The sequence below is a fragment of the Vanellus vanellus genome (assembly GCF_965231255.1).
Source record: "Vanellus vanellus genome assembly, chromosome: 3".
Lineage (NCBI taxonomy): Eukaryota > Metazoa > Chordata > Aves > Charadriiformes > Charadriidae > Vanellus > Vanellus vanellus.
In genome coordinates, this window is record NC_138907.1 from 34976832 (window position 1) to 35002605 (window position 25774).

At 34.0% G+C, this 25774-nt stretch overlaps 1 protein-coding gene across 1 annotated transcript in view; it reads right to left on the reverse strand.

Moving 5' to 3' along the window:
• The window catches only part of DNAH8 (dynein axonemal heavy chain 8), a gene marked incomplete at its 3' end in the record, with an annotated part of 150799 nt that overhangs the window by 38812 nt on the left and 86213 nt on the right, over positions 1-25774 (reverse strand). The window contains exons 52-68 of the mRNA XM_082480246.1: positions 24951-25188; positions 23854-23996; positions 22045-22179; positions 19227-19349; positions 17243-17456; positions 16574-16683; positions 15866-16029; positions 12577-12769; positions 12049-12171; positions 9907-10037; positions 9433-9586; positions 8807-8971; positions 8018-8244; positions 7508-7626; positions 3472-3575; positions 1762-1938; positions 224-391 (exon numbers count right to left, since the gene is read on the reverse strand). Coding sequence (XP_082336372.1) covers positions 224-391; positions 1762-1938; positions 3472-3575; positions 7508-7626; positions 8018-8244; positions 8807-8971; positions 9433-9586; positions 9907-10037; positions 12049-12171; positions 12577-12769; positions 15866-16029; positions 16574-16683; positions 17243-17456; positions 19227-19349; positions 22045-22179; positions 23854-23996; positions 24951-25188 — 2688 coding nt within the window. The remainder of the gene's footprint in view (positions 1-223; positions 392-1761; positions 1939-3471; positions 3576-7507; positions 7627-8017; positions 8245-8806; positions 8972-9432; positions 9587-9906; positions 10038-12048; positions 12172-12576; positions 12770-15865; positions 16030-16573; positions 16684-17242; positions 17457-19226; positions 19350-22044; positions 22180-23853; positions 23997-24950; positions 25189-25774) is intronic.

The following is a 25774-nucleotide window of genomic DNA, read 5'->3' on the forward strand; positions in this document are numbered from 1 at the left end:
ATGCCAGGAACATGACAAGGAAAATCTAAAGCTCCTGCTGCAAAAGTCTCTGAGCACTTGCTACCAAAAACCCCTCTATTTATATACTATGCCTATCTTAAAACCATATGTTTGCATTTTGACAAAATTCTGTCCAGTTTTGAGTAAACAGCATCATAAATTCTCTGATATGCAGACTGCTATTTCTGATGTTTAAGAAACACTGTTTGAAAACTCTACTTACTTTTAATGATTCTCCCCATGATGGCTTGCAGCAAGGCTTTTCTGGATCCATGGTAACTGGATCTACTTGCTTTTGGAACAGAAGCAGACAGCAGTCCATGATCCTCATAATTAGGTGAGGAGGTTTTGCGAGTTTTCTAACTGTAGCAATATCCACTGGTTTGATGGTCTATTTGAAGAAAAATGTAACAATGCTGCCTCAATACCACTATTCTATTTTCCCATTCAATATCTTGATTTTAATGTTTGTTTTTCATACTTTTCTCTGAGGCAAGTTTGTACTAAGTACATACCAAAAAAAAAAAAAAAAAAAAAAAAAGAATAACTAGGCTTACCTTAATAAATTTCATAGTTTCATGAAACTTTAAGGATTTTAATGAACAAGACAAGAATATTTTCCCAGTGCTAAAGACATCACTCAAAAATCAAATTTAAATACACGGAACAGCAGTATTAATTTAACTTGTCGGTCTAAGTGACTAAAGAAAAGTATATTGTAAAATTCTGTAGGACTTAATTAAAAGGAGTTTCCTTGGCAAAATAGTATTTTGGATTTTTAATGATTAAGTGTCATCATTTATTCCCAGATGGATTTGGTTATTTTAGTTGGTTTTTAAGTTATTATAGGTATGAGATACAACTTTTCTACTTCATTTTCTCACAGCATCACTAACACTTTGCTTAGTTCAATAATACAAAAATAATAAATGACTGAAAACTTCAAAACTAACACATTAATTTCTGTCTACAAAATACACACATGCAACTACCTGGCTAGAAGGAATAGTTACAGACATATTATGGAAACCACAGGATAATGTATGACTCCACACATTTTGTAAGTTTTGTGACCATTTTTGGAAGTTTCATTTATCTCATTATCTAAACATCAGTATAAGAGCAAACAATGCTCCTTTTCTGGCTTTTCCCACTCAATATTTTGTGTCATACAAATTCTGGTAACTGGAACAGAAGGCCCTAAAAATATAATACGTCATTGATTTTTGATTCTAGAGTTCTTTACTTTTTAATTGTTCAGAGCAGAATAATGAAATTATTTAGTGCAGCAATACCTCCAAATTTCTTAAACCTCATTCTGATCCCCCTAAATCCCCTTTGTTTCCTCTTTCTCTCCTAATTAAATGTTTTTTTCAGTGAAGGAAGAGATATCTTCCTTTTAAGAGGAATAAAAGGCTACAACTAGTTAAGTATGAAGAAAAAACATTCTTTTAGCATCATAAGTATTCTCTTGAATTCAGTACAAAGTATTCTAAAGGCATCTGAAACTTTTTGGAAAGATCTACATCTTCATAATGATAAAGTATTAGGGTGGAAGCACAACATATACTATAAAATAACCTCTATGTGTTTAAAGCAAAATGTAAGCTCTATAAATATTCATCAGAGAAATTACTACCAATTGTGAAGAGCTGATGACAGCAGTCAAAAAGTGACAACTACATGTTGGTGGTTTTAGCCTTTCTTTCACAGATGACTCAAACTGTACTAAACTAATAGAAATGTAAGAATTTTATTCACATTCAGTGCAGCTTCTGCTTCTTCTAATGCTGGTTTAGCTGCCTCCAGTTTACTCTCTGCTTTCACTTTTTCTAAATCAATTTCATCTACGATTTTTTGTGCTTTATCTTTCACACCTTGGACTTCATTTTTTACTTTAGCTGCAGCTTCAGCACTTTCTGTGACTTCTGCTAGTACCTGGAATTGATAATAAACACATAAAATGTATAAATCAAAATGGTGGAACAAGTGTTTAAGTTATCAGACACTGGAGAAAACATATGTATACAGAAAAATACAAAACTAACTCTAACTACATACGGCATTATAGAATTATAGAATAAAAATGAACACAATTTACAGAATCCCCAGAAAGAAAAATAGAAATAGTATAGCTAATAAAATTAATGGAAGATGGCAGAACACCTGCACCAATGGTCAGCTTCTCTTTTACTCTTTAGTCTAAATGGACTCACTTTTAATTAGTCTATTCAAAGAAAAGCCCTATGTGAATTCACAGAATGAAGTTATCCGCTTGTGTATGGTTCCTCAGTACATATATTCTTAATTCTCTTGTGCATGTGTGACACGGTTGGTGTCAGAATGTTTTTTTGACCAGTATCAGCTACAGGGTCAAGGCTAGCACTCCGTATGCATCTACAAGAATATAAATAATGCTGTCAAACACCTCTGAGAAAAAAAAAAAAAGAGCTAAAATCCCCAAATCCCTCAATATTTTTTGGGTGAAATCCAATTCTGGTTTCCATAGGGCTTAGTACAAAGGGAAAGAAAGACATATATATAATATGAACAATATTACATATAGTTTAAATAAAAGTCTCTTTTATTATTTCTCCATATATCTTCTACTTCTGATGGCCCAGTAGTGCCCCATTGAAAAAGCTGACAACTAAGAGGCTATGTGAATGACCGCTAGAGAGCTATTTCAAAACGTGTATCAAATATAAATATTAAACAAAGAGAACTCTACCGCATATCTGTCATAATCCTGAAATATGAAAAGTGTAATTTCATCCCTTTCTGTCATAATTTTCTCTCTTATGAGATAAAAGGCCCTGAAGAATGCAGGCGGTCCCTTAACCATCATTGGCCGAAAGTTTCCTCTCCAGTGCATATTAAATATGCACCATGATAGCATTATGGTAGCCTTCAGAAAACAGGATGCCTATATTAATACATTCCCTGACACACATTTCCAGGGAGTAATTTTGGAAACTACATTTCTACCAGACCACCAATCTCAGGAACACACAGACATCTTGTTAATGTAAGAGACAAAATATGAAACTGAACTGTGATAGACTTTTTTCTAAGAAATTTTGAAATACTAAAGTTCCATTATCATCTGTTAACTTCTTACCTGCAATAAATGCACATTTAACCCCAAATTTAATAAACGTCAATCAAGCACAATAAAACCACCATGAAACAAAATATGAAACCTAATGCTTATAGGAGTGGGTAAGAAAGGGGAGGAGAATAAGGCAAATGACCTCTGTTGCAGTCTTAAAGTGCACTTAGAAGCACTTTCAGAAGCAAATGCTGAACCAATACGCTACAGAGAGAGGACTGAAACCTCATTTTAGACCACAATGCATATTTTTTGGCTTGTAAAAATTGTGAGAAAATTCTGCAATAGCACTTTATGCCACTATATATCCTGGTGCTGTCCACTCACTGCCGTTTGCTATTTAACGCTCAAGTACTTACTTTATCTGCCTTAACAGATGCCAAAGCTAGTTCCGTCTCCTTAATGGCCAACTCCTGAGAGAGTTTAGCAACAGATTCACTGGCCTCCATCAGCTTAGACAGACCTATTAAGTAAAAGATAAAATTCAGAAAAATGAAAACACTTTTTTTCCTAATTAGATAATACAAACTAGTTCTAGGATGCCAAATGCCTTGTACCTTGTGTTCTCATTTAAATTTGTGTAAAGGAGAGAAAGTGGGTGTAAGCAGTCATACTATCATGATTGTGCTTACTATTCACTTTTCATGGATATATATAATTTCACAAGGTGCAAAATGATTATAAACAAGGTTGATTCTTCAAAAGAGAAATCAATGCTCCATAGTTTTAATTTGTTATAGCTGTAAACAAGACCTAAGAGTCCATAGCTGTAATATCTGCAATAAAATATATCCTTACACTCATTATATAGACAACTTGGAAAAAAAAAAAAAAGGAAAAAGGGAAAAAGGGAAAGGAAAGGGAAAAAGGAAAAAGGAAAAAAAGGGGGGGTATGTGAAGGACATCTTGTGTCATAAAGATCAGAAAATCAGACTAATACAGCATTTGTATCACTGCATGAGGAAATGACATAAATGTTAAATGAATAAATTATTATATATTAAATAATTAATTATAAATATTATATAGACAAATAATATCGATAAATAATACCGATGAGACCCTCTACAGACAGCTATAAGTAGCCTCACGATCACGGAACCTGGTTCTCTTTGGGGACTTCAACCACACTGATATTTGCTGGAAAGGCAACAGAGTCAGGCATGCACAGTCCAGGAGGTTTCTGCAGAGCATTGATGATAGCTTTTTGACACGAGTGGTGGAGGAACCAATGAGGAAAGGTTCGCTGCTGGACCTTGTGCTGACAAACAAAGAAGGACTAGTTGGGGATGTAAAGGTTGGGGGTAGCCTTGGCTGCAGTGACCACGAGATAGTGGAGTTCAGGGTCCTGTATGAAAGAAGCAGGGCAAAAAGTAGAATTACAACCATGGAATTCAGGAGAGCTGACTTTGGCCTCTTCAAAGACCTACTTGGAGGAATCCCATGGGCTATGGCTCTAGAAGGAAGGGGGCTGTAAAAGATCTGGTTAATATTCAAGCACCACTTTCTCCAAGCTCAAGATGAAGGAAAAGTGGCAGGAGACCTGCATGGATGAGCAAGGAGCTTCTGGAAAAAACTCAAATGGAAGAAGGAAGTCTAAAGAATGTGGAAAAAAGGACTGGCCACTTGGGAAGAATATAGGAATATTGTCAGAGTATGCAGGGATGAAACAAGGAAAGCTAAGGCCCACTTGGAATTAAACCTGGCAAGGGATGTCAAGGACAATAAGAAGGGCTTCAAGTACATCAGTAGCAAAAGGAAGACTAGGGAAAATGTGGGCCTGCTGCTGAATTAGGTAGGTGCTCTGGTGATGGAGGGTGCAGAGGAAGCAGAGTTACTGAATGCCTTCTTTGGTTCAATCTTTATGGCTCAGGCCAGCCCTGAGGAACCCCAGACCCTGGAGGTAAAGGAGAGAGCCTGGAGAAAGGAAGACTTTCCCTTGGTCAAGGACAATCGGATTAGGGATCATTTAGGCAAACTCAACACTTATAAATCCATGGGCCCTGATGGGATGCACCCACAGGTGCTGAGGGAGCTGGCAGATGTTATTGTGAAGCTACTCTCCATTATCTTTGAAAGGTCATGGAGAACGCAAGGGGTGCCTGAGGACTGGAAGAAAGCCAATGTCATGCCAGTCTTCAAAAAGTGTAAGAAGGAGGACCTGAGAAACTACAGGCCAGTCAGTTTCATCTCCATCCCTGGAAAGGTGATGGAACACTTCATTCTGGATGTCATCTGTAAGCACGTAGAGGAATAGAAGGTTATCAGGAGTGGCCAACGTAAATTCACCAAGGGGAAATCATGTTTGACGAATCTGATAGCCTTCTATGATGGCACGACTGGCTGGGTAGATGAGGGGAGAGAAGTGGACATTGTCTACCTCAACTTCAGCAAGGATTTTGACACTATCTCCCATAACATCCTCATAGGTAAGCTTAGGAAGCGTGGGTTAGATGAGTGGACAGTAAGGTGGATTGAGAACTGCCTGAATGGTAAAGCTCAGAGTGTCTCGCTGGAGGACTGTAACTAGCAATGCTACCCAGGGGTCAGTACTGGGTCCAGTCTTGTTCAACATATTCGTCAACGACCTGGATGAGGGGATAGCCTGTACCCTCAGCAAAGTTTGCTGATGACACAAAGCTGGGAGGAGTGGCTGACGCAACAGAAGGCTGTGCTGCCATTCAGCGAGACCTGGATAGGCTAGAATGTTGGGCAGAGAGAAACCCACACCATTCTATGCTTCAATGATAACTCCATGTAAGACCATTACTGATATCAGCTACAACTTATCTAAAGCAAGTTAAAAAGACATCATATGTTTTGAACCTGTATAGAGAATCAAAGTAATAGTTATCTCCTGTACTTTTTTAACTTGCCTGAATGAGGACTGCAGGAAAGCAGCAAATATAGAAAAAACATAAAAATCTGTATTAAAATACTAAGCCACACTAGTCTTAGCACCTCAAGGATGCAATTTCTGTGACTTTTAATTAGCAGGAGATCTAGCAACAAGTTGTTCAAATGAATGACATGCCTACTTTACCAAAGCTAAACTCAGGTTTTCTTGTAGAACCACAGTTCTATACGAAAAGACACTATCTACACAGGTGGTGGTCTACCAAGGATTCCCCAGATGGATTCTGAGAGAAGACACAAGATGTTAAGCAACCAGAAATAACTGTAATTGTGGATCTCAGTTTTTTCCTCATCTGTCTTACAAGATTTTTCACCCAAAGTGACAAACCAGAAAAGAGATTACTTCTATCTTTCAAAATACATTGCATGAATAGATACTACAGTGCTGACAAGCACACTTTCAGTTTGCTTGAGCCAGGGACTTTTCTAGAAATCAGTATTTATTGGGGTATTTCTTACAATTTTGCTGCTTTACGAGCATATTGAATTGGCCCAGACATCATTACACACAGGAAAAACATTTCAACAAGATGAAAAGAGCTGAGTTTAATAACATAAAATTTAAAGCCCATCTCAGGATAATCTCCTAACAAACTGAAATAACTTTCAAGGTTAATAATTTTAATGTTCTAAATTTTTTTGACATTAAGTGATGAAAGACTAACAATTAAAGGAGGGATGTGTGAGACAGTAGCTAAATAATTCATAACAAACTTTTTGAGAAAGTTTCTTAGGACGCAGTAAACAGTGGAGCATGTTTGGAGTCAGGAATGACCAGTATTTTTGTTGTTTTGTAATGCATCTTTTCTATGCAAGTGAAAATATTTAGAATGTTTTCTAACTGGCATGAGTATTGCCAATAACCTGACCGACATAATTTTCTGAGCATCAATGATATAAAGATGCTGGAGTAGGAGATGTATACATACACGGTCATTTTGTTTTGAATATCACATAAGGAATTAGTGATAATATCATGTGAGAGGCTAAGAAAATATAATCCACACATGAAATCTTCTTGACAGTGCTGAAGATGCTTAGGTTACTTCTTTTAAATTATTTTTGAAAAAAGAAGAACTGGAGAAAGAATACAAATAAAATTTCACCCTCAGAAATCTTCAAGTCTCTCAGACTTTATCCTCATCTCAAGCAAGACCAATGATAAGTTCTGATTTCTAGAACTGGCAACAGATCCATACAGGGAAATTTGCATAACATGAAAATATTGAGGATCACTTACTGCTCTACAGTCCACTCTAATTCAGCAGTTTGTGAATACAGTAAATACCTACACATTCTTCTATGCTTTTGTAAGAGAAACATTGTGAACTGGTGATAGCTGGAGTGTTTAAAAATAGTTTTGAACTGTGATCCAGCAGAACTGATTTTAAGTGATTGCTGTATAAGTAGTCAAATATTAAAAATACACATCATTTAATACCATACATGGAAATACATTTTTGTCCCTATTTTGCTTACCAATTTGCATACGTTCAGCTTGTTCATTAATAACCTTTAACTGTTCAGTATAAACTTCTTTGTAGCCATTGATGAAAGAGAGATAGGATTTAGGTGTTACATAAGTTCTTCTTCGATACCTAAAACATAGTATATTGGCAACATCAACTTAGTATATATTTTTTATATGTACGGCATTTCATTACTTCCAATGAAACAGAAGATTATCTAAATCAGGTCTTTAATTCAGTTAAAAGCAAATTTCTTCATAATGCAAACCCTTATTTACAATTAGGTTTTTTTAATCCACATAAGCAATGTTAAAGATCATTGAATAGTGGGAATGAAGATAATGAATTTGCAACATAAGAGTAATTGTTTTTCATGGCCTTTACATATATTGATATAGCAGATTTATTTTTGTATTAGCCTTAAAAGACACTTATTGGTTCATACAACACAACAAGTTCAAAAAACACTAACAGTAGCAACACTTTTGGGATTAGTTATTGCATTTGCATAAAATATTACCTTTGGAAATAATTCTCACAGCTTTCTGAAACTATATCATGAAAGAGACCCATGGTTTCCACCACTTGTGTTTTAACTGATGCAGAGCAGACCATATTAAATTCGGAAAGAAAATAACTGGCTACAGCTACAAGAGCCTCCTTGGGCCATCGACTGAACCAATCCATGGTGCATCCTGATATGAGACCAGGAAATTTCAAAGAACGGGCACGGAACTTCTCGCCAACCTAAAGAGAGTAACACTGTTAATTTACATTATGATACTTAATTGGCTCGATCAAAATGTTTAATTTATATGAACAACTAAATAGTTTAGTTTTTCTTGCTAATTTTCTGCTTAGAACACCCTGCACTGTTTATTCTTTTATGCTAAATTTCCAACATTCAATATTTTATGAAATTTGAAGAAAGAAATTAATGAAAAATATATGTTTAATATTTTAAAACTTCAATTAACTTATTTTAAGTTCCATTATAGTCTTGTTTTCAAGTAACAAGCAAGAATTTAACAAAGATACATTCATTGATTTGTATTAGGAAAGAATATGCCAGGAGGAAAAAAATATTACTTTAACATGTAAGGAATAATTTAATTTTACGTATTTTGTTTTTATGTTCTGATAACTGTACTATTACTTTTATTATCTCAGCAATTATAACCAGACTTCAGTAATCTTTTTATACGTCTTTAAATCTCCTTAAAAATACAAAGCTTGAATAATCCTGTCACATGTCATAGGATAGTTTGCTAATGGAACTAAGGAAGACAGATATGTAGAAAAAACTTACTGGAGAAAAGCAGAGGACAACATGCAAGTTCTTCTTTGCCCGAGTTAAAAAATATTCATAAAGATTATCAAACGTAGGAGGACACCGAGGCATCTCTTTTTTCATCACAGGTATTAATTCTTGGGTGATTTCATCCAACTCATCCCGAGGAAATAAATTCGAAATCTTTTTTTATAAAATTAAAGTTGATAAGAAAATAAATTCCATGGATGTAATTATTATAGAGTTTACAAACATTTGTCCATGTACATCTGTATCTCTCTCTCTGAATATATACAGTTTAGACAGATTAAAACCCCAAATTTGTCCCTAATTTAGACTTCACGTAACTCCATTAAAAACTACGAAGTCTAACTCAGGAAGAGTACAGATCACTGTCCAGTGAATACTCACTTAATAAAGGGTACTGAAATACACACCACAGCTGCTTATCTTTTCCTGGCTTACATTGAAATAGAGGTAAAGGAACTCCATACTAAGAGCACTCCTTCTTTTAAAAGTTGAGATATTTTAATCATTATTGATTCTACAATTTATTGCCAAAATAAATAGAAATAAACTAGTGTGAACAGATTCTGCAGTTTCCTGTTTGTAAGGTACATTTCTTGTCATGTTGAGACTCTTACCTCGCCTGAAGACAGCAGATTATTAACATATTCCAAAAATGATTCCTCTTTTATTTCATTATCAGTGAAAATAAAAGTGATTCCTTTTCCTTCTACCCCAGCTGTTCTATACAATGATTTTAAATCATCTGAGAGATTGCTTATATTATAGGATCTAGGAGGAATAAGAAACATTACCACTTAATTCAAAGCAACTCAGAATACTGCTATTTTCAGATTATAGTGTTTTATGAATGATAGTGCAAACATCCTTTGTAAACATGCATATTTTGGCTCGGGAATAGCTAAAACATGGTCCAGCTTTTTCAGCTCAAACTTAATCCAATCTTGTATACAAACCAGATAAGAATTTATCATTTTTTTTTTAAAGGGTGACAAAATGAAAAAAAAAAAAAAAATCTGTTAAAAACATTCGGTTATGACTGTATAAAGCAGTAGCATAAATTGGATTTAAATATTTCTTGCATTTCTTACCTGGTTAAAGTGATCTGAAATATTTTATAGCCAGCAATAAAGGAGGCCAACCTTGAAAGACTTTGTTTTCCAGAACCACCAACTCCAACAAGTAAAGCATTTCCATATGCTGTGCGAATTATGCGAGAAATCTATGTAGGAAAAAAATGGAAGAAAATCTCATTAATAAATTTAAATTAAAATGTTAATTAGCAAAATTAAAAATCTGTTATATTCTACACTTGATTTGCCAGAGCACAATGTAAAGATTATTAAAAGAATACTAGCAGAAAATTTTTCCTCTCAAAAGAACACTCATACATTCTTTAGGAATTTTGTGTAGCTAACAAAAAAGCTGCACGTAGGAATATAGGATGGTTTTAATTAGTTACACATAGGATTTAAATACTTAAAGGGAGATATTTGAACTCCATTTTACGTTGAAGGTATCATCCTGAATGTGTTTGAAAATATCAATTAAAAAAACTGTAGCTGCAAGAATAAACATACTACATTCCTAATTTTAAGAGTCCAAAAGACTTAGACACATTTAAACTATCATTTAGTGTTATATTCTGTTTTATCTACCTTCAAAATTTCCTTCAAGATAGTTTTCTTAACAAGTCTCCCAGATACAAAAGCTGGATTACAAATTTACTATGTTGCTTTTTACACATCTCCAGTATATACATCAAATCTTCCTTGGTTTTATTATATGTTAGTGCACTATTACTTTTAAGATGTTACAGTTTACTTTACTCCTCAAGTAAATTATGTACAAAATGCAAAAAAAACCCTACATCAAGCCTTTGAATTCTGTTCATTTTTTCCTTCAAAGAAATTTTGGTTTTATGCACAGTTTCCTCTGAGCCTATCCAGATAACTATAGTAACATAGAAATATAAATGGGAAATTATGAGGGTGACTAAATTTATTGTCACCATAGTGACAGCAGGGCTCCTTTCTGCTACCTAACTGCATACCCCAGATATTCTGGTTAAAACTTGCCAATGGAAACAGAGTATTAGAGACTTCCAAGGACTTCTGAAATTCACCTAGCATCACACAAACTGTATTTAAAAAATATATATTTTATTCCATTTAAATGCAAAGCAAAAAAAAATAAATCATTTACTTCACTTGAGGTCAGCTACAGAAGAACCAAACATCTCCTTCTGTTCTGATTTTACTGTGGCTTCTATGTGTCTTTCAGTAAACAGATCATCAAGTTAAAGTAATTCCTGAGATAACTAACACAACTTAAACCTGAGGCACAGCGCTTCAAACAAATCTCATGCTTAGCCATTTTTTTCCCCATTGTGAATCGGATTCTGACTTTGAATGAATTATTTCCTTACATCATTCTTTCTGAACAGGGGTTCAACTCATCGTAAACTGAGGCTTTCCTCTACCCTACACACTCATTCAACTGCAGCCCCAATTTACATTTCTTTTCACGTCTCTCACCCAATCAAATTCTACCTCATGTTGTTTTGTGTGGGGACTGAGGCAAAAGATGGGTTAAGTGTGGTAGAACGAATAGGGAGGAATAAGCAGCTGCAGCACTGTTCTGGCAGACAATGAAGTTGTGTGAAGCTACTCCCTAGATAAGGAGGTGCTGCTCACACGGAAGAGAGATTCCCTTTTCGGTGGGAACATGATCTTTCAGAGTACGTGATGGTGTAAACAAGTAAAGTAGAAAATTACTGGCCTTGGTAGAAAAGTATATAAAGAGCATGCTTGCTTAATAAAGCTGATTTTGATCCTGCATATCGGAGTCCATGCCACTTCATCTCTGACAGTTTTGGTCACTTGTCAAGTACAGATACCTTTGAAGTGTTCTCTGAATTCTTAATGATTAAAAATATTTTATATATAAAATATAAATGTGCCCCTTTATGACCTCAGCTTTCCTATTGAGGAAAATCTTCATAACTCTGAACACACACAAGCTTAAACAAATACATAAAATAAGGTATTTATTACAAAACATGCAAACAGGTAAAATAACCATAGCTCTTTCTCTTCTCTTATTGAAAATTACTAGGTAAATAAGGCAAGCGAGTTAGGGGATAAGGGTAGATTTTCAGGATGTGTGCTCTTAGCACAGCTTGGAACGCTGTTGCAACAGTTAAACTAATAAAAAAATAACAAACCCCAAACCTTAATAAGATGTGTCATCGCATCCTTAAAAAATACCAAATCAAGAAATGATGCTCTAACGCATTCATTGTATTGTCTCTGATACATTTGCAATTTTTCACAAAGAAATTCAAAGCTTGGAATCTGGAAAAAAAAAAAAAAATCAGTAACAACTAGTGTGGCCCTTCAGAATTTGAAAATGCGCTAACAGTTTTACACAAACTTGAGTTCATGTATTGGCCATGGATAATGAGGTTATCTGGTTAATTCACTGTAGTGATTGCAGTTGTGTTTAAGCAGAAATTTTCTGCTAATGGTGGGTAAAAAAGGAGCAAGGAGAATAGAAATTAATAAACAACATTTATATGGCAATATTAACTTCAATATCACTAAATGATTTATTGCATACTAACCACAAAAATCTAGATATATCTTCACAAAAAATGTGGTAGGTATTCAACAAAACTTTCTGTTTGATATGAGTTCAGCAATATAACATACTTAAAGGGGAACTTCAGTGCCTGGTATTATAGATGTAAAGTGAAATACCTCCTCATAAATTTTTGGTGGTTCAAACACAAAATCTTCTGGTTCATCACCGGTTGGTTCAGGCATCTCCCGTAAAAAATCTACAAAATATGGTTCAGCTTGGAGAACTTCTGTTAAGCCTGTATCCACATATTCCTCGATTGCTTTAGTAATAGTTTTATCAAACCAGGCTGTATCTTCAGGAGTAATAAATCTAAAAATCATAGATTAGTACAATTTTTAAAAAACTGATTGCTAGTTATATAGGGAGAAAACCAGATTATTAAATACTTTAAAAAAACTTGTAACATTTCAAAGAAAAATACGTATTAGGCAATACATATTAGACAGCAGTCACAGAAATGGATTAGATAATATTCACAGAAATGAAATGCTTCCACACTCTAAAGTATAATAGTCAATCACATAAAACACAAAAAACTTGATTTTCCAACTTTCACCTAGAACTAGGCAATAACAGACCATTTAATTTCTCAGATGAAAAAGGATGAAAAAGGTTGAATGATTTCCCAAATAAGCATGGATATGTGACCCTTATCTTTCAACATGAAGCAGAATAGCATAATATATTATTATAGTGCTAATAATATATTATTATAAGTGCCATAAGATAAGGAATAGTAAAAGGAAGATAGCATATGTCACTACAACCTGACTTGATTCTCAAGCCCTCTTACACCAAAATCCAAGATTAACAGAGGGGGATATACACTGAGATAGGGCGGGGGGGAGGGGGAGAATAATGCAGACTGAAATAAAACAAAGTCTGCAAACACAAATACTTGTGACTACATTTCATTGTTGAAACAACTGCATCTGCTCCACTGATAGGTTCAAGATGGTTTTAATATAGATCAAGATCTTTGACTACTGTGATTATCTATGGCTGTGATCATCTGAGAAGCAATCAAGAATGACCCTCAGTAGTAACTGGTAAACATAAAAGGTAAGAACCCCCTCAACCCCACAGAAAGGGAATGCCAACTGTGAACGTCAAACTACAGAAAAAAAAATATTCATCTTTACTTCTTTTCCTTTTCAGTGGTACAACTGAGATGAAAATAGGACAACATGAAAAAGCTGTACACAGTACTCCGAGTTTTCAAACAGGACAAAGAATACTAAAGAACTGTGGTACAGAGACAGCCTAGATATATATTATATACTTCATTATTCTTAGAGGTTCTTAGTGATAACATTATAATACTAACCGCTATGGAATCTAAAAGAAGCATGGAAGAAGAGACTGCATGACCACGCTCTCTCACTCCTTCTACCTAATATATAATGTATCTGCACAAATACATATCTTCCGTGTGTTTTTAAATTCCCCAAAACAATTAATACAAAACCCCCAACATTTCAGTAAATGTCAGTGATGTTGCTCCTAATTGCTTTAAGCAGAAAATAATACACTCAAAGCTGCATGACACTTTTGCACCAGTGGGTATGAGCCTAACTTCAAATTCAAATTAAACATTTTCCCCTTTTTTACATCAACAGCACTTTATTGCCCATAAAAACACATATACATAAATTTCAGGTAATTTGTATGTTTGTATCATATATGGTAGTTCAGGTGCTTAGAAATATCAGCAATGTTAGACTTTGTAGTGGATTTACAATGAGTAGGCTTTCTCACATTATAGAGGAGTAACTATTAAAGTCAGCAGAAAAATACAGCCTTCATTTTTATATTTTTGACAACGGATGGACAAGATTTCCTTTTAGGTTTCCTGTATGCATTTTCTGAATTCAACATATGTATCTTAGAAGAGAGGAGAAAGCGAGGAGGACTTTCAAATTAGAGTTCCTCTGGTATATTAGAACTGGTCATAATAGCAATCTTACTTCCTTGGCATTTAACTCAAGTTCGTTAATGCACCTTCCTGGGGAGAACAAGAAGGCATCTGCCAGCTGATTCAGAGAGGTCATGGAAGAGAACGAGGGATTCTAGAAGATATAGGTAGGGATGGTAAACAAAACTGGTTGACAATGGTATATGTTTTGTTTGGAACTGTTTCTAACATTTACTTGAAATGGAGGCAGTTGTTTCGTCCACTAGTTTTAGCACTGGTGTGATTCATCTCGAAGTTTTATATATCTTGTTTTGTTTCTGTTTCAACTGGGTACATGCTAAAATCCACATACCAATGTATACTTAAGGAGAATTTCACTTTGTCCTTCTTATCTTTTGAAAACAGAGATGGAACTCCTTATAATTCTTTTATACCTTTGCTTTCTGCTTTATTTTGACAAGTTACTAGAATAATAGCAATTAAGCCTGACTGTGCTTGAATACTATGCAATCGTTACATATATATCTTGCCTGCTACCATGCCAAATCATCTGCACAAGACTGTATTTATTTAGTAAGCATCTTAAAATAGATGAATTCCATTTTAGACTCCTGAATCTATGTTGAGTATAAAAAAAAATCTGGTCATGTCAGGTAACTCCTAAGCACTTGCCTATTCAAGCAAGACCTTTAGGTCTAATTAAAAACAAAAGCAATATAGTATGCCGTCTTGTGTCCATGGCAAAACACTTTTCATTCCTTTCACATTGTGATAACTTTACAAAGTAAATGCAGTGTAATAAAATACACATACTTATTTTTAAGAGTCAGTATTTAAATTCAATGCTTTAACTATAAAGCATTAATTCTATAAAAATTATGAAGGTTCTTCCTCGGGACATCAGAATAAGAAATATACCCACCACGATAGTCAAAACGATCAAAACAAGTCAAATTTCTACTGGCAGCTTCAATACTACACCTAGTATTTCACAAGCATTTGAAACACTGAACACAAAAATATTACTGGGTCTTTAACAGATATGGCTCATAACTGTATCTGTTTTATGAATATTTTAAAGGAGATTTAGAAGAGATGGGCCATTTTTTAATCATAGGCACGCAACACTTCTGTGAGACCAGAGCAATTTTAAATTATTGTCTGTGTATAAATTTAGGACTCTGTACAATCTTCTTTTTTCACAGAGGACCTGGCTGGGTGTAGCCAAAGATAAGTGCAAAAAAACCCGTAGGCTACAACATAGAATATGCATATATTTTAGAGGTCTCCGTCAATTACTGGTCTAATCTATCAGTATACAGCATGACATTGTTGGGATAATATCCCAATGCAGACTGCATGTAAAATAAGACAAAATTTTTCATATTGGCATAACAAGGTTTATCATATTAAGATGTTTCACAGATGTATGAGCATAAATTAAGTAAATGGTTAAACTAACAAAATATAAAATGCTATAGTTGTTATACCTGTCAGCAATTACTCTGGCACATTCATGTTTAAAAAGTGTTAGAAGGACAGTGCTGCTATTGCATTCTTCTGCCTTTATAGTTAACATTCCTTGCCAAATTCTAGAAAGGTCTCGAAGATTGAAAATATAGTGGAATTTAGATGGTGTAGGCAGCATCTTTGTCTAAAGAAAAACATTGTTAATATTCAAAGTAACATTTAGAACCAATCAAGAATAATATAAATTATAAATTTATAACACATATATAAAAATAACAAACTACTCATTTTCACGCATAATACTGTGGGAAAACTCTTTCTAAGAAGTCATCAAAAATATCTCATTTGTTTGGAAGCAGGATCTAGCGCTAAATGTAAAACCCAAACTCTTAAAACATACAATTATTTCATATATTGCTCTGGGCTTTATAAATTAAAAAGTATAATTTATAAAGAATTTCACTCCCTCTTCCTTAGCTATAGTGATTAAAAAAAGCTTTGGGTAACATGAATAAAACTATACGAATGAATGGACTGATATTTCCATTCACCTGTCTTGTATACTGAAATCTGGTATTTTCCAGATTGTATCTCCAAAACTTTTTTAGCCCATCTTTTTCCTGTTTTTTTCTTGTTATAGATACGTTCTTAAGGAATATGTGCCTAAACTGCATTAATACCCACTCTGTTCAGACTGATTGTGATAAAACTTTCCCAGTAATTTATACCTTTGTCCACTGCCACAATATTCTGCCTGTTGGGACCAATTTTTTCACCATATCACATACTTCAGGATTGAACTTTCTACATGGATGAAAGTATCCACAGCCAATAATACCTGAAAAGATAAAATGCAATATACAATTAATTTCAAGTTGTAGGATATAATAAGGTAGGTTGTGAGCAAGACATGTAAGTACTTATTGAAAACATTAATTTGCTTTTAAATTACAGATGAAATAATTTTGTCTCTCTTGTGCATGGCTTTTCTGAACCAGTGTAGAAACAACTGGGAGGAACTAATATACTCTATATAATACAGTATATAATAATATACTGTATTGACAAAGTTAACAGAATTGAGAACTTTAGCAACAGAGGGAATTTCAGACAGTGCAGAGATGGAATGGTAACCTACATAGTAATAGAAGTGCTCACATTCTTCCAGTAAATACCATTCTTTTCTTATTAATTTGTATGTCCAAAATTAGAAAGACAAGCATTTAAAGGGGTTAATTTCTCCTTCAAGGCACTAATTGTTGCTGTAATACAGCTTCAGTTGTTTCACTGGAAGTACTCTGAATTTGCATGATGAAAGTGAGAAAGAGAACATACTTGTATATATTTTGTCAATTATAAAAAAAAAATAATTATACTAAAACAAGAGAAAGACGTACCAAAAATTTTGTCTATGGATGCATTGGATGGCAATGTACAATTGAATACAGAAAACTGTCTTTTTAAACGCTGGGGAATATCATTACGGCCTCCTCCAGGATGTATCATTGCTGCTATTAACTGTACATCTACAATTGTAGTGAAGTCTCCAGGTTTATCCAAGCTGTACATTCCTTTCATTTCCATCATCTGACGAACGATTTCATTTGTTACCTGTAAGTTTATGTAACTTGTACAAATTAGAAATTCAAACACGAAAAAAAAGAAAATATACCCTGGTAATTTTATTTCTTCTTGTAATTCTACCAATCCCTGGAAAGAGGTTTTCGCTTGAATCTAAACTCAGATTAAACTATCTTCTTTAGTCATATGGGAGGTCTTGGTTTATGTGATTTTAAACCACAGGAAAATTCTTTCAGAGCTGCACAACCATATAATATCAACAAACTGTGTTTGTATTCCTTTTGACTAAACGAAGTTAAGGCAATGAACTGGAAAAAAAATTGTTTTGTTCTATATTTTGCTGCTGTACATTCGGCTCCAGGTGTTCAAACTATGCTTTTTAATTCTCCCTTTGGCTTCCTTTGAAGCAGAACAACTAATTATTTTCTGAAACAGGAAGCTATTTATTCTGAAAAGGTTATTCACTCCACATTCCACTCTACAGCACCTATATGGATTAGGAGGCATCAGAGTTTGCCCCCATAGCAACTGCTCAAATGATATTCAGCAAACCTTATGTGCTTACATACCCTAACAAAGCCACAAGATATGCATCAGGGAGCCAGTCACAAACCATCATCCTATTAAAAATATTTCAGCAATGTCTTGGGGCCATAATGGAAGACCCAGTGGAGGTCCTTTCATAATGGAGATCCTTCCTAATATTGAACACTGCCTGGGCCTGTAAAGGCTTTTCCTCAAACACAACCAGCGATGTTCTAGACTATGGTCAAGCAGCTCAGTGTTGTGGGTAATTCAACACTAGTTTCATTAAAAAAAAAAACTTAAAAAAAAAAATTAATTTTAAATTTTAATTTAAAAATTTAAATTTTCAAATTTTAAAAGTTCTCTCAAGTGAGAGCAAATGATGCAAACCAAAGAACTGATATATATTTACATGTATGTAGGAGGAAGTTTCCACTTCAGAGACACTAAAAACACATGCTTGTCTTCCGTTTTGACAAAAACAGCTTTCTAAAGTGAAGAGGTGGAACTATTCAGTCCAGACTTCCTACTCACACTGTTAACAAACCACCTCAATGCTATGAGCAGCCTTAACCCAAAGCGTGAGCCTCACGGAAGCCAGAGAGCCTGAGCATTCAAAAGTGCGCAGAGGCCCCAGGTTTCTAATTTGTTATTTACTCTGAGCAAATTAAAAAAAATAATGGTAAGCATACTTGGTCTTTACACTAGAATAGACATTCCAAAAAACATAGCATCCTGGGATGGAAATACTTCAGATCTGCTATGGGAAGGAACTGTGAGACACTTTTACCTGATTTTGGGTCTATATAGGCATATGACTAATGTTACACACCCAAGTTGTAAATAAGGTCATCAAAAGCCAAAAAAGCTTTAATCTAGTTTGCAAGCCGATGTGTTACCTTTGAATTTGGGCACAGCCTTTATTACTTTCTTCAAGGCAGCACACTTTTGTTTCAGAGAGTTTGTTTACTGGCACTCTCAAATTAATGTCAATCTTGAACTTAATAACATGGTACTTTAGTACAGTGAAGCTTGTTATTTAGTCTTACAAATACATGAGAAAGTGGAGGTAATGTAAGATATGGCACCTTTATTCTACATGTCTCGTCAGTAAATATAATTTTCTCTCTTTTTCTCTTCATCAGTATACCAGAGTTAAGCATTTCCAATAATTGACAGTTAATTAAAATATTGGTCGAGTCCACTGATTCCCATGTATATATAAAAAAGCACAACAGTTCAAGAATAAGTCATATTTGTTAAGAAACAGTTTACCTGATCTCCCCATTCATTGATAAATGGCATATTGATATCATCAATAAAAACAGTCATCTTTCTACCTCCAGGAGGTCCGTAAGTACTTCCCATGCGTTTGTCCACATAACTCTCCATTGTCCTCTAAAAATTAAAGAAAGTTCTTGTTTTTCATTTAAAGCAACAATATTTAAAATGTATCGTTAAAAAAATATGTTACTTATTGCTTTCTGCTACAGCACGTATCCAGTGATTACTTCTTTTTGTCAGTAGGCTCATCTCTGATTCATCATTAAGGAACCCTATTCTCCTGTTCATCATGCTCATTCCTATGCAATTCCCTGGCCTTAGGACTATGTCCTGCAACTCACCTCTGGCTACCAGAGAAGTTTTTAAAAAGTTTTCAAAGTTGGAAATTATTATTTCATTATCAGCATTGAAGCCCATTATTATCGTGAAGTCACTAAAGTGACACGAATTTTAGTATGATGCCTTATGTCTGTATGAAATATTACATCTTCTTGTGAATTGTATTTCAGTCTTCAAACATGTCAAGATTAATGCAAGAGAAAAGAAAATGAACAGATCAGAAGTTGTGAATTCTGTTGCATATCCTTTTTTCCCCTCTTCCTTCACAAATCAGTAAGAGTGGGAAGCTAGCACACAGAATTTGAAAAAGGAAGGATTAATTGAAAGTGTATGAATTATGAGTAAGCTAGAGTATCAACAAGCAGAAATAGTATTTTCATTATGTACAGCACAATTTTTATAAATATTGGACTTATTTAGAACAGCATTTAAGAATCTCCCTTCCAAAGGGTAGCTCTGGAAAGGAATAAAATCTGATTTCAGAGAGTTTGTCATGCTCTGTTTGAAAATTTGATTGCTTTGGATTTCCCCTAGCTAAGCTCAATTGTTTCATACTTGCAGTTTAACTGCAGACCATACAGAGACAACCTGGATTCCTTTTACAATGATTTCCCAGGTGTCTTGTAAACTAAGTAATGCAATATTTTAACATTTTGGTGGCAATAATCTTTTAAGACTGAATTTTGAACTAAATAAGCAGGATGCAATAGACTAATAAGACATTGATATGTAATTGAAATCCATCTTCAAAGTTCTACAGCCCTACAGTCTTTCTAAATGTACGTGGAACACAAACAATGGCAGAAAAAAACAACCTTACAAGATGGCAGCAAATGTTTTCCTTCGACAAACAATTTTTTAGCTTTACTCATATAGGATGACATTTATGCTTGTAATGTGGCATGTGCTGCCATAAAGGTAGAAGTATTAATAGCATTTTTGAAACAGAAAACAAATACAAGTTTTGTCCAATGTTTTTGTCCCATTTTTTCACGAGAGAAAATAATTAGCTGAGTGTTCTAACATAAACACACATAGAACATTGTTAACATTAATGTGTCATTTTGGAGATATGTGGTTAAGGTGAAAAAGAGAAACTGCTAAGAGAAAGAAAGTGATTACATAAGAAGTTAAGAACTTTGTAGCACATCTAACACATCCAAAATCATCCAATCTTTCAAATATCCTCAGAATGATGACTTAAAATTAAAAAACTATTTTGAGTGTGGCTCTTTCAAGTGTTTAGAAGCATTTCAAGTGTTCTTTTGCTACCTCTCTCTCTTGGAAATCATCAGTGAGCAATGTATTCATAGTTAGCTGAAAAGAAAGAGCATATCCTCCAAAGTACTACAGGACTGTATCAGAGAGAAGACACAATAAGATCCTTTCACAGACTCTCTGTACTAGAGATGCAGAAATCTGAGTTTTGTTTTCAAGACAGCAATGTTCTAGGGACCCATAATACACTAAGTAAAGGACACTGAGACAGAGATACTGACTGTTCAATCAATCTTGCATGCATGAAAGGATGCCTGCCTTATTCTGTCTCACAGTTTGATATAAACCATGGCCAGAGATCTTATGCATAACAGAAAAGCTCAGCAGATATTCTGTGAGTTTGGAATTTTTAAAAAAATAATATATATATATATTTAAGCCATTACTTTTCACCATTTTCTTAATAACATTTACATTAGTGTTTTAAAAAAGATGCTTGATTTTGGGATGGAGTTTGTAAGACTGGCTCCATGAGCAGACTTTTTAATTAAGAAATATTCCAAGATGATTACTTTATCCTACTAGCAGATTGTTACCATGAATTCATTGTTTTGAAGAGGTAATGAAGCCAATTCAACTTATAGGATCACACCCTAGGAAATTAGTAGTATTGAATCACAGCACAGTAGTATAAATCATCCTTTCAATCACTTGGAAGAACTATCTGTAGTGTTTGTTTCTGTTTATATGGATTTTTTAGCAGTTACTTTTGGAAAGGAAATCACTATGAAGTTGTGATGCTGGAGGATCTTAAAGATTGTATTTCTGATGCTGGAGTCACTCCTGAGCTGAGGAAAAATAAGAGAAAAAGTTGAAATATGCTTTTTATGTAATAAAAATTAAAAAATATGGTTACAAACTAAAGAACGGGGAAAAAACTGAAGATGTATAGCAAAAAAATTTCATTAATCTAAAATGAAAAGGAAATGTCTTCAGCAAAAAATGGATTCTTGAAATTTCATAATGAAAAAGCACACAGCAATCATATATTAATATACGCACTTCTATGTGAGTGACTAAACCTGATCTTCAAAATATTTTTTATGGAGTTTTCTGAAGTGTTTAGGTGACTCAGAGGAAAAAGATCCTTTAGACTTTATTTCTAAATCACTTTGCTCATCAGAATTAAGTACACTTTAAATACTTAGCAAGGAAATGATATGCAAGAATTGCTTAAGATCTATATTTTTACCTGAAACATAAATGGTTCTGTGGCAGATGAAAAGTTTAAACATTTTGATAAATGCTGTTCTGGGTCATATTTCTTCACGTATGCCTTAATCATGACTGTCTTTGCAGTCCCTTGTTCTCCTGTAAGCAAAACCGCCTGTAACAGATATTTAAATCACATAACTAGTATCAAAACTTACTCTGGTAGGTTTTTCTCTAAACTGAATGTGTGAGGAGATACATAAAATTGATTTGCAGTGAGTATTGTACTGCTCACGTACCCTGTTAGACAGGCCAGTGAAACTGGTAGGAGAGGAAGCAATTTAACAGTGAAACTCTGAAATGTGTTTTATGTTCCATGCACAAAACCACTGTGAACTACTCCTGCTTAACAGCAACAAAGGAAAATCACCTGTTTTCAAAGCAAGCAGTTATTCTTCAACTTTTCTCAAGAGAAAACACAAACCTTCCTTTAAGGAGCACTGGATCCTATCTACCCCTTCTCTTCTCCTAAATCAGAATGTTAAGTCTGTTACCCAGGTTTCCCAGCCTAATTATGCTGACTTAGTAAGAAAGGCCTTTTGGATCCTTAAAGAGTCCATATTTCCTGTGACAGCACTATGTTTTTCAGAACTGGAGCTAAACTTGACCTGTGCTTTTTGTCCTGAATTTCACCAACTGCCTGTCACAGGCATGCTTGATTCTTTCTATAAACATCCATCCAGGAATATGAAAACAATGCATTTTTTTCAGAGTACTTTTAACAACGTTATTGCTGTTGATTGGGCTATTAAATCACTTAGTCAGGATATCAAGCTTTGACTAAGTAGATTTTGGCCAAGGATGTTCACAGAACAGTCAGGAAATCTTAGAATTTTTCCCAAAATTTTTTTCTCCTTACTGATTATTTTATTACTGGAAACAAACTATCATTAGACTATAATTATTCTGTCTCCTTATCATTGCAGTATTTACAACAACAGCATTTGATGCTTCTAATACAGCACTTTTGGCTCTTACAACTCATACTGTCTTAATGTATGCCTCACTCTATATATTTCTATATTTCAAAGCTTTTTTTATTCTTCCCTGATGTCTTATTCAAATTAAACATGCAGAAAATTCTTGTTTCCAGCTGTTATTTTCATAATAAGTATTTTATTTCTGCTTTATCTTTATGTTGTATATAATATTGCACATAATATGTATAATATTATATAACTTATTTTCTGGTTAATCTATACACTGTCATTTCCCTGGGCAGGGGGGGAAGCAATAAATGTGCCAAGAAAGAAGAAAGTCTTTCCTGGTTTCCTTCTTATCTTGGTAAAATCTCAAACTAAATCAGAAAGTTGCTGAACCAAAGGAGTAATACTTCTTTCTTTTCTCTTAAACCTTTTACAGAAATCTCCCATTTCATCTCATCTTATATTTTTGACAAATGGTATTATCTTCGTAATTATAGCCACTCCATGAAAGGAATAACTTTTGTCATTATTATTGTCGTTCTTGTTCATTTTCTGTTATTGTTCTATTAAACTGTCTTTATCTTAACCCACAAGGTTTTTTTCCTTTCCCATTCCCCTCCTTTTCCCCCTCTTCTTCCTGCCCTCCTGGGGGAAGGGAGAGAACTGCAGGAGTGGCTGCACAGTCCTAGCTGCTGGCTGGGGTTAAACCACAGCAAGCAATATGTAAATAATGATGCATCTGGCAAACAACGACTAGAGACAGAGAATATGAAGAATGATTGCAACTCCCAGTTACATTATAATTAGGTTTCTATTTATTTCATGTAGTAGGCATATCCTCAAATAACTAATCCTGTACTTACCTTCTGCTGTTTTGCAATTGTGTTTATCAAAAACTGAGTTTTGACATTGTCAACATTTGGAACTAGAATGGATGCATAGTCTGGGACACTATCTGTTGGATAAATGTATTCCTGAACTCTTTTACTCCAATGCTCCCAGTCACCTGAAACGACAAAAAAAAAAAGTAGAAAATAACTCACAATATTTTGATCATGTTCAATATTCTGTTAGCACCAAAAAAAAATTGTAGACATTATGGGTGAAGTACTACAAAGTATAAAAAGGGATAAATTTTCTCAAATCTAGCTAAAACACATCTAACAAAGGACATACTTAGTTATGACCTCTAATTAGTCTACAATACTACTAAATACACACATATTTCTTAAATTTATACATAGCTAGCTAAATAAAGACCCCCAAAGAATGTTAACCTAGAAACTCATTTTCACACTAGTGAAGAACTACAGATCATGAGAACACAGATTGCGTATGTCTACACTAAATCAACATTGCTGGCCAAAAAAATCTGAATTTGGATACAAGAGAAATAGATGTATTCATGTGAGAGTATACTCTGAAAGAACACTAAGTTCCTTGTGCAATTGGTTGTGTGTGTGTTATTTGAACTATAAATTCATTCTGGAAAACATCACACTATTCAAAATATCAATATTCACAATATTCGAAATATCACACTATTCCTACAGTTTTAGAAACTGTAAGATTTATTACTGATTAGCAGACATGGCTAAATTATTATTAAGTGGAATTAAATTATAATATTTATAATAATTATATTTTAAAACAAAAAACAGCTGAAGCATAAATTATCTAAAAATTGTAGGCTTGTTAATAGAAAAGAAACCTGTAAGAATGAAATTACAAACAAAAGAAATAAGAAAATGTTACCAATGAGTATTCTATCCCTTGTTTCTGACTTCTCACTTCCACATAGGCTCTGCATATACAATCTGCATTACTACTGTACTGTCATCAAAAATCTCTGTTTATATGACTGTATAATAAGGACTGAATGAGCAACTTTAAATTTCAAAGAAGCTATACTCAGTTTTAAACTGCCAGTATAAAAGAGATTGTTAGTGCTTTTTCTTACCATAATCAGTTACATAAAACTCATACATCGTTTGACTGGTGCCAGGGGAGATTTCTGGTAAGTCTAATTTGTTATCATGAGCTCTAATGAAGGCTTCAAGTTTATCTCTGCTGTCCAACTCCAGAAGAGCACCTAAACTCCACATTATTGCAAAGCAGAACAATTTATGCAGATGAAATATAGTTGATAAACCACCTTCTTCCTTTGATGGAATCAAACCCTCCAGAAGATTAATCGACTGAAAATATTTAAAATATTATGCATTAAGAAAATATTACATAACCACTTTTTATTTTTACACATATATGCATGTGCATTATTTATATATATTCAAAGTTGAAATCATAATTTGAAAACCAATACAGGTTACCAAAGAATACCATAAAATTCAGGAGTACTAACTCAAGAAAATAGATTAAATAGATTAAAACTGGATAAAATTTTCAAAACTACTTAAATAATTTGATCATCAACTATCCTTTGAAATTATGCCTATATAATAAATGTACTTTAAGAGCTAGGGTAACAAACCAGCTTTTTAAGGCATTTTATAATAGCTACTGGGATATACAGAACTCCAAAAGTAGGTGGGGCCTAGCCATTTCTTTCCATCTTTACGCACAGAAGAATTTTCAGCATCTAATGTATTTATCTTAATTATGGGCAATTAATGCATCTATCACATTAACTTCTATTTTGGTTTGGGTTTTGTTTTTTGTTTTTTGTTTTAAAGATTAAAATACCCTATTTTATGATTAGTTCACTTTCCAAGGAACTAGATTCCAGAAATCTAGTAACTTGCTAGGCTGGTTTCAACTGGGATA